This window comes from Nelumbo lutea, chromosome 2, assembly GCF_056320005.1.
Source record: "Nelumbo lutea isolate HS-2025 chromosome 2, American lotus-T2T, whole genome shotgun sequence".
In the NCBI taxonomy this organism is placed as follows: domain Eukaryota; kingdom Viridiplantae; phylum Streptophyta; class Magnoliopsida; order Proteales; family Nelumbonaceae; genus Nelumbo; species Nelumbo lutea.
In genome coordinates, this window is record NC_142685.1 from 114,635,709 (window position 1) to 114,645,854 (window position 10,146).

At 39.8% G+C, this 10,146-nt stretch overlaps 1 protein-coding gene and 1 pseudogene across 5 annotated transcripts in view; one reads left to right on the forward strand and one right to left on the reverse strand.

Moving 5' to 3' along the window:
* LOC148872981 (zinc ion binding protein) overlaps positions 1 to 5,879 on the reverse strand; it is a 59,435-nt gene extending 53,556 nt beyond the window's left edge. The window contains exons 1-5 of one of the 4 annotated variants that reach the window (XM_088969803.1): positions 5,636 to 5,852; positions 4,792 to 4,854; positions 4,398 to 4,676; positions 3,980 to 4,211; positions 3,480 to 3,625 (exon numbers count right to left, since the gene is read on the reverse strand). In XM_088969803.1, coding sequence (XP_088825929.1) covers positions 3,480 to 3,625; positions 3,980 to 4,211; positions 4,398 to 4,660 — 641 coding nt within the window. In that variant the 5' untranslated portion in view covers positions 4,661 to 4,676; positions 4,792 to 4,854; positions 5,636 to 5,852. Of the gene's footprint in view, positions 1 to 3,479; positions 3,626 to 3,979; positions 4,212 to 4,397; positions 4,691 to 4,761; positions 4,855 to 5,635 lie in introns of those variants that run through there. The other 3 variants (XM_088969802.1, XM_088969801.1, XM_088969800.1) reach the window with 3 other exon arrangements.
* Positions 5,880 to 8,281: 2,402 nt separating this feature from the next.
* On the forward strand, positions 8,282 to 10,146 carry LOC148872982 (ethylene receptor 2 pseudogene; annotated as a pseudogene). Its single transcript, XR_016107290.1, has 2 exons — positions 8,282 to 8,421; positions 8,654 to 10,146. The product of XR_016107290.1 is annotated as an ethylene receptor 2 pseudogene (transcript).

Sequence of the window (10,146 nt, forward strand, 5' to 3'; positions counted from 1 at the left end):
ATGTGTCTTTCTCTTCTTTAGCAATGTTGTTTCCCGAATTGTTTAAGGGAATTCCAAGTCAAAGTTTAATTTGTGATGTGTGTCAAATGTCAAAACAATGTAGAACAATGTATCCAATTTCTTGTAATGAAATTCGAGCCCCTTTTGATTTGGTTCATTCTGATGTTTGGGGACCTTCACCCATTGTTTCCATTGATGGCTTTCGTTACTTTATCAGTTTTGTTGACCATTATTCTCGGTGCACTTGGATTTATCTGTTAAAAGGACGTGATGAAATACCACAGGTAACTATGGTTTTTGCAAGATGATTGAAACACAATTTGATAAGAAGATTAAGCAATTTCAATCAGACAATGCGGCTGGATACTTTGAAAGATCCATAAACTCATTCATGAAAGATGCACGCATATTACACCAATCATCCTGTGCAAAACCCCTCAGCAAAATGGGGTTGTTGAGCACAAGAACAGGCATCTATTGGAGACAGCTCGAGACCTACTATTCCAGCACAATGTACCCAAGCAATATTGGTCTCAAGCTATACTCACTGCATCATACCTGATAAATCGGATGCCATCTAAGGTATTGGGTATGAAGACTCCTTTCTCTGTTTTATGTCTCACTCTTCCAGAATTTCCTCTTCCCCCACGGGTTTTTGGTTGTACATGCTTCATACGTGTGAAAGATCCAAAGAAAACCAAGCTGGATCCCAAGGCTACGAAGGGAATATTTTTGGGGTACTCTCCTACACAAAAGGGGTACAAGTGTTATGATCCTATCTCCAAGAAAAAGTATGTCACCAAAGATGTAGTCTTTTTTGAGTCTTAACCCTATTTCCGGTCTTCTCAGAATCCTCTTCAAGGGGAGACTAGTGGGTTGGAAGAAGATTCTCATTCTCAGAATCCTCTCAACCCTAGCTGTGACATTCCAGGTCAACCTAGTGAGGCTCCCACTATGCCAGTTACTTCTCCTGATACAACAAATGCTCCCAAGGGTACTAGTAGGCAAGAGAAAGAGATACTTACATACAGCAGAAGGAAGAAGGGCCCTCAACCACATGATTGCAACCAGTTGAACTCAGATCAATCTGTCTCTGCAATCCAAAGTAATTCTGATTCATTCACTTCGGATTTGGATCTTCCTATTGCTCTCCATAAGCCTGCTCGTTCTTATACCACCCGGCATTCTATAGCTGATTTTGTTTCCTACTCACACTTATCTCATGCCTATCACTCCTTTGTGTCTGCTTTTTCCTCTGTATGTGTCCCTTCCAGGTACTCAAAGGCGGCATCTGATCCAAGGTGGAAAGAAGCCATGAATGAAGAGATGAAAGCCCTAATGAAAGCAAGAACGTGAGAATTGGTGGGCCTACCAGAGGGGAAAGGCATTGTTGGGTGCAAGTGGGTATTCACAGTAAAGCACAGGGAAGATGGGTCAATGGAGAGGTACAAGGCCAAACTTGTGGCAAAGGGATTTACACAAAATGAAGGAATTGACTATAAAGAAACCTTTGCCCCAGTAGCAAAGCTCAACACAATCCGGGTTCTACTGTCACTAGCAACAAATTTCTCTTGGTAACTCCATCGGCTGGAAGTGAAGAATGCCTTCCTAAATGGTGATCTTCATGAAGAGGTATTCATGGAACCCCCACCAGGCTATGATGTTGAAAAGGTGTGTAAACTAAGGAAAACATTATATGGTTTGAAGCAGTCTCCCCGGGCATGGTTCGAGAGACTTTGTATGGCCATGAAGAAAGTGGGGTACACTCAGAGAAGTGCAGATCATACATTGTTTACAAGGAGACAGGATGACAAACTTACGGCACTCATTGTTTATGTGGATGATACGGTGATTACTGGAAATGACGTGGAAAAGATGAAGAGGCTGAAGGAGTTCTTAGCTTCAGAATTTGAGATCAAAGACCTGGGAAATCTGAGATATTTTCTTGGGATTGAAGTTGCTAGATCAAGAGAAGGAATCTAGATATGTCAGCGGAAATATGTGCTAGATCTCCTAGAGGAAACACGCATGATGGGGTGCAGGCCAGCAGACACTCCAATAGAACCGAACCATGGACTACAAGAATCAATGGGTGAGGAATACTGTGATAAAGAGAGGTACCAAAAATTGGTAGGAAATTTGATATACTTATCCCTTACTCAACCAGACATTGCCTATGCAGTGCATGTAGTCAATCAATTCATGCACTCACCAAAGATCCCTCATATGAGAGCAGTGGAAAGAATTCTCAGGTACATGAAGACTTGCCCAGGGAAAGGAATTCTATTCAGGAAAAACAACAGACTTGAAATTGAAGCCTGCACTGATGCAGATTGGGTTGGGTCTGTTAGAGACAGAAAATCAACCTCAGGTTACTGTACATTCTTGGGAGGAAACCTGGTCACATAGTGCAGTGAGAAGCAGAATGTTGTAGCTAGATAAAGTGCAGAAGCAGAATACCGAGCTATGGCACATGGGGTTGCTGAACCTTTATGGCTCAGAACTCTTCTTAATGAGCATGGTATTAAGGTTGAAGGTCCTCTCAGGTTGTATTGTGATAATAAAGCTGCTATCAACATTGCCAACAATCTTGTATAGCATGACAGGACAAAACATATTGAAATTTATCGACACTTTGTCAGAGAGAGAATTGTCTCAGGAGAGCTCTATGTGCCTTATACTCCAACAGAGATGCAAATTGCAGATGTATTGACTAAAGAGTTGGCAGCATCAAAGTTCAGGGACATACTTGGCAAATTAAACATGATTGATATCCATGCTTAGCTTGAGGGGGAGTGTTAGAATGTTAGAATGAAGTCTCTTTGTATGAGTGTTCGGCTGATAAGAGTTCTTATTAGCCCATACTTAAGTTTAAGTTATCCTGTAATTGGGCCTGTGTTAATGGGCCTACGCCTATTTAATGTTTTAAGTTAACTGGGTGTCCCATCACTAATTAGGGGCATTCCAGTAATTACTTGTATCATTGTACTACATTCAAATATAAATAATAGCATGGTCGACTGGCTAGTACAGTTCGACATTCACAGCACATCAGTGGTGTTCTTCTCCTCTCCTCTACTTCGAGTACAGCTCTCAAGCTCACATAATGAAATCCTTACTTACCAGGAAAAAAGGATATTGCAGGTAACAACCATATCACCATCATTTTTGCAAATTTTATAAAATTACTACTATTGCCCTTTTTCTTTGATTGATAACTACCTATTATTTTCATTTTTACCATTCTAACTATAGTAGTTGTTGTGGGGTTTGTTTTTGCTGTAAGGGATAAACAATTCTAATAGAACGTACAATGAACGTACAATGCTGTAAGAGATGAAATATGAAGCAAATGATAATAAGAATAAATATGAATCATTGAATTGTTAAATGTTCATAATCATGTATTTTTTTTCACATGTATGCCGCCTAACAATGCAAACTCAAAGAAATAAAGTAAAAGAATAGTGATTTCATACCAGCAGTCACCAAGCATTCCAAGGACTGCCCCTAGTTGGGAACACAGCTCTGGGGTATTTCCCAATCTTTCTAGCTGCTCCCGGATGTCCTCTGCACATAAACTAAGTCTTGATTTGGCACTTTCTATATTCTGGGCACGAAATGCCTGCAACACAAAATAGGGAAAGAAACTATTTGACATAGCCAACAGGAATATGCAATAAGAAAATTTATTTGGGGAAATTACAGGGAAAAAATGATCATGTAGACCATTAAATCTAGATGGGAGCCAAATATATCAATTGCATTCCTTAAACCCTGAGATATCCATCCATATTGCATACAGGGAAAAATCTATGCTGCCAGAAAGACATGATACCGGAAGGGGGTCATGGGCGACTTAGATAAATAACCCACCTGATTGGTTACCACTTTTATGATACCATCTGTTTGGTTACAAGTTTTTCCGGTATCATAGTCGAACCCTACATACAGACATACATCACCAAATCAAACTCACCCTCATTGCTTGTTGTACCAAGAAAGCACCCCTCTCCAAAGAAACATCTTCATATATCACAATTTTGTTTTCAGATCCTACTTCCTCCATATTTGTCTTAACATGAGGCCTCTTGATTCTAGCATGACCATCAATGAAGCGGTTGACAACATCCTGAAGATCTGTATCAGGCTCAATCTTCTCTATGTCAGCACCACACAATGGACAGTCCTTGAAGCGTGATATGCATGCTCTAACCAAACAAGAAAGTAGCAGAAAATGATAATGTAAATAACGGCAGAATTCTAAAGCAAAATGAACAAAATAAGTTCCTTCTCCTATCGATAACTAAAGGGATTTCAATAAATATCAAACAAAATTGGAAAAAAAATAAAGAATAAGCAAATTGAGATACTTGGATTAAGTGAATGCTGCTTACTTGCAATATTCGTGTGAACAAGGCACACATTTAGAACTTTCATAGAGAAGGGCCTGGCAAATCACACAACTTAGGGGGCCCAACTTAAACGTATGAGAGTCATAACCAAATGGACACTTTGGAGATACACTAGCAGAATCATCAGACTCCCTCCTAACCTTGCCCCCAGGTTCAGCCTGGTCTCTGCTATGGTTATCCATGGACTTCCTTGGAGAGGCATCATCAGGTCGCGCTGATTTAGCAAATGGGCAAACTGATGTCATATTGACCAACAGTTTCCTGTTTAAAGACATTAATTGCAAGTTATATCAAGTTTTGTATCAATTTGAATTCGTATTAAAGATTCCAAATAGAACCTATAAACCTTATGCACTCATTATGATGACAAATTCACCATGGAAGGACAATTCTTTTTTTTTCCTCCAAGAATCCAGTGGCAGCAGGTGCATGAGGGGACCTATACAGACAAAACCACATTTCCAATACCCATCCATTTCATCTAAAACAAACATACCATATATTACTTATTATGTACACCACAATTTGCATTTACTAAATTATTTTCAATAACATATGTCTTTCTTATGAATAACAAACTGTATGGCCATCATGGCATTGTGCCATAAACATTTCTTGTTAGGGTTATAAATGACTTTGATCATAAATACCATGTCCAGATTCGACCTGGAATTAAATGGTTCCATTATGGTTTTTCCGTTGCACCAGATAACACATATTCAGCATCTCGACAGTAAAATTGACCCATTCCAGATGTTCGAGACACATAAATAAAGCCAATTCAAGATTTCAATAAATGAAATAGTTTCATTTTTTCCTAAACAAATAACAAATAATTCCATTTTAGACCACAACATTGTGTGTTCAATGTCCTTCAGAAAGAATAGGTCGAAATGGTTTCATTTCACGTGGCATCCAAACGCATTAAAATAATTTCCACTAAACTCAGATGAACAAAACGATATACAGTCTCCTTCGTTCTTCGAGAAAATTTAAAAACCCTAAAGAATTCAAGTTTCCCAGAAAGAGAAACTGCATAATTGTTAAGAGAGCATAGCCCTATAAGAGAAAATCTCGGTATCAAAAATTCATAGAAGTGAAGTCCTACAGAACTAGTTGAGAAATTTTAGGGAAGAAACAACCAAACGAGAAAAGGAGAATAAGGAAATCTCGGTATACAAAATCCAGAACGAAGTGGGTGCTCGATAGGTAGAAGATACCTTTTGCAACGGGGATCCTTCTGTTCTTTTCCTCGTTGTTTACGCTATTCCTCTCCTTTTAAGCGCAAGTAGCCAGAATAAAAAGTACCGGATAAACATAAATCAATATCTAAAAGGCGAATATGAGGCGATTGGGCGTAAAGAGGCGAGGCGTGGGCGCAACAAGTATTGAATCATTCTAACCTTGCATTGAGAATATCTTCCTACGAAATAATATGGAAGATGATAAAGACATCATGATGTTACATCTGGATTCAATTTGATCATATTCGAATTTGTATCTAAATCGAATTCGAATTTAATCTTAGGTTTTTTAAATATAAAAATAAATTATTTTTCAATTTTTACATATAATAAATTAATATAAATATGTCTTTAAAAAAATTAGTATAAATATAACATACTTATTTATATATATAATATATATATTAAAAATCTTACTGGATGAGTTTTATGAGTATCTCACACGTGCCAATTTATACACGAATCTTACTATTTAATACTGTTCATTTCTGTAAATTAAAACTTTTCCATATTGCATAAGAGACAACTGTCTCTTCCCTCTGACCAGTTTTTTCTCCCTCTATTTTACATATATCACATGTCTACTTTATTTCTTGTTTCCGCTTCTCTCTCCCGCCATCTTCTCCTTCTCTTTTCATTTTTCTCTTCCTCAGTGTTCCCACTCGTTTCTCCTCTCTCTTCTGCTCCATCAACTCCCTCTCTTCTGATCCTACAACGGATCATTTGTTTGCCATCATGCGACGGATCATTTGTTTGCCGGTAAACCAATACCTTCTTTCGATCACCAGATCCAATGGACCGTGCATCATCACCGTCGTCGTAAGCGCCGTTATCGCCATCGAAATTCATTGCATGACAGACACGTATTCATAATTCTGTCTCCCTTCTCTCAAACTCTAATCTCTTTCCTTCTTCGATACTCTCAATGCCTCCCTTTCTCTCCCTCTTTCTCTTGGTTACAAAAGGATCTTTCTCTTGGTTACGAAAGGATTTCGGTTGGATTTGGTGGTGTTAGTGTTTCACTTGGGCAGCTGGTTGGTATTATTGATTGGGATTTTCTATCAACGATGTTGGTGGGGTTATTGGTATAGGTTTTCTCTTTTCTTTTTTTTTCTTTGTTCCGGCGAGAGAACCTGATTTCACCGGGAAGCCTTTTGCCAGCCCTTCCAAGGAGTTGCTCTACTTCTTTTGCCGGGAAAACCAATCTCGCATCGAGCCCGCCGTCCCTCCAACTTCCCTGGCCTCTGATGCGCAGGATGCGACTCCAGAACTCGTGGACCCGCTGAGAACTCCACTGGAAAACCTGATTTCACCGGGAAGCCTTTCCAAGGAGTTGCTCTACTTCTTCTGCTGGAAAAACCAGTCTCGCATCGAGCCCGCTGTCCCTCCAACTTCCTTGGCCTCCGATGTGCAGGATGCGACTCCGAAGCTCATGGACCCGCTGAAATGGCACGGATTATAAGGACCATCAAGGGTTTTGTTTACGATCAAGGAAGAAAGAGAAGATGCGGAGTCTCAGAAATCATCGGCGGAGAGGAAGCCGAAGAAGAGGCAGTCTTTGGAAGAATGCTTCGAGGTCACGAATAGCGAAGATGGTGAAGGTGGAGGTGGAGGTGGAGAGGGGGACACCGTTCACGACGCTTTGTGGTTCGCCTCCTTATTACTTGATAAAGCTTCTCCTGATCGGCGACAGCGGTAAGAGATTCGCTCTTTGCATTCATCCCTTCCTCTGTAACGCATTTTAATTCGATTTTTTTTTTCTTGTCATTTTCTTTTACTTTTCCGGATCATGATTTAGATTTGGAATTCTAAGGTCTTCTGGCATTGATGGTGAGATTTCGACGACTATGATCCTATTATGAGGGTGCTGTTGTCAGTCTAGCAAATCTGAATTTAACAATACCCATATCCCTAAGGTGTAGGATCAGTTTTCACTTTTTGTTACTCCAAATTAAGTAGATTTTTTCGTAGCATTTTTCAAGATATTCAGTTTAAACTTTTCTTGTTAGGAAGCTCTTTAGTTTTATTTCATCCTCTCTCCAGAATTTATAACTTGGTTTGTGTAATCACTTCAGATATTATTCAAAATATGGTATCTTATGAAACAACAAAAAAGAAATAATCATTCATTATTTGCACTTAGTCAAAGTTTCTAATCTGTGTTTGTGATCTGTGAGCTAAAGGTCGCTGCTTTAATACTGGGAGAATACATTCACATCTATCCTGGATATGGCTGGAGTTCTACTACCTTTCTTGAAGTGGTTCATTGGTGGCAGTGGTTCTAAAGGCCTCAAGGTTCTTAATTGCCTTGTACGGTCTCCATGGAGCACTATTGATATTATTGGCCGGGTAAGAATAGATGTTACTGGAAACTTTAGATCTATAACCCCTTGCTTTTTATTGTATCTGCAAGGCTTCTGAATTGTAAGTGGATGATTTTATCCCTTTTGTGCCCATATTTTGATCTATAGATGTCCAAGTTCTATATCATGTTTGATTTAAACCTATTTACTGCAGGTCAGACAGACAATCCTATTACTCTCAGGATTGCAAGATGAGATGGTTCCCCCATCTCACATGCAGATGCTTTATGCTAAAGCAGCTTCACATAACAAGCAGTGCATCTTTGTTGAATTTTTCTACTAGTATGCATATGGACACATGGCTGGCTGGAGGTGACCATTATTGGAGAACAATTCAGCAGTTCATGGATCAAAACGTCCCTGAGAATAAGGAATATGACTCACATCAGAATGACAGAGGTAATGATTCTTAACACTGGATCTCTGCTTTTATAACCTGCAATGTCAATAAGGCCCTTCAGTTTGTTTATATTTCTTGTAAATAGCAAAAGAAGGAAATCAAAACAATTGGAAATTTTTGAATTTTGATGTAAAGGAACTGGTTATCTAGCTATCAAGAACTGGCAAATGGGTTTCTTTTAATTTTGAAGTTTATCTGGTTTTGTTAGAATTTTTTTTTTTTTTTGAACAGGGTTAGATCTTGGAGCTTTGGTTCTAGGGTTTTAGCAGCATTTCTTAGAAAAGAATGCTGAAAGAATCGGCTTCTTTGTTGTTGATTTTTTCTCTCCTTTTCTCTGTTTCTGCCATGGAGAATGGATTCCCACGCTGTAATTGCGATGACGAAGGCTTCTGGAGCGTGGACAACATTCTAGAATGCCAGAGGGCGAGCGATTTCCTTATCGTAGTAGCTACTTTTCAATCCCTATTGAGCTCCTTTACTTCATTAGCTGCTCCAATGTCCCATTCAAATGGGTCCTCTTTCAGTTCATTTCCTTCATAGTCCTCTGCGGGATGACTCATTTGCTGAACGGGTGGACTTATGCCCTTTATACGTTCCAGCTGATGCTGGTGCTCACCGACTTCAAATTTCTTACTGCCTTGGTCTCCAGTGCAACTGCTATTACTCTGATAACTCTCATTCCTCTGCTTCTCAAAGTAAAGGTGAGAGAGCTCTTCTTGAAGAAGAAGGCCTGGGAGCTTAATAGACAGGTAGGGAAGATGAAGAAACTGAAGGAAGCCAGTTTGCATGTTCGAGAGTTGACCCAAGAGATTCGGAAATCACTGGATAGTCATACCATCTTATACACCACTCTGCTCAAGCTGTCCAATACTTTGAACCTGCAGAACTGTGCAGTTTGGATACCCAACGATATTGAAACAGAGATGAACTTGACCCATGAGTTGAAAGGGAGGAGTTCGTTGATTCACTCTTGCCCTGCTATCCCAATAAATGATCCAGATGTAAAGAAAATTAAGGAGAGCAAGGGAGTGAAGATCCTGAGGCCAGACTAGGCTCTTGGTATTGCAAGCAGTGGTGGATTTGGTGAGCCAGGTGCTGTGGCGGCAATTCGGATGCCCATGTTGTGGGTAGCAAACTTCAAAGGAGGGACACCAAATTAATCCCACAACGTTATGCAATACTGGTTTTGGTTCTTCCAAACACTAGTGGTAGAGTTTGGACTTGCCATGAATTGGAGATAGTGGAGGTGGTTGCTGATCAGGTGGCTGTTGCTCTATCCCATGCTGCAGTTCTGGAAGAGTCTCAGCTCATGAGAGACAAACTAGCAGAGCAGTACCAGGCACTGCAACAGGTTAGGGAGAAAATATTGATCTTGGGACTGCTGTCTGTGATACGGCATGAGAATCTGAGCAGTGAGCAGCAGATCATAGTTGAATCAATGCTGAAGACCAGCATTGTACTCTCAACCCTGATAAATGATGCAATGGGGATTTCAAGTGCGGATAATGGAAGGTTTTCACTAGAAATGAGATCTTTCCGGCTAGCTGCACTCGATGATCAAGGAAGCAGCTTGTCTTGCCAAGTGTCTATGTGTTTGTAAAGGTTTCTCTTTCACCATGGAGGTTGAGAACTCGGTGCCTGATCAGGTAATAGGAGATGAGAGAAGAATTTTTCAGGTGATATTGCATATGGTTGGGAATATTCTGAAGGAATTTTTCATGTGA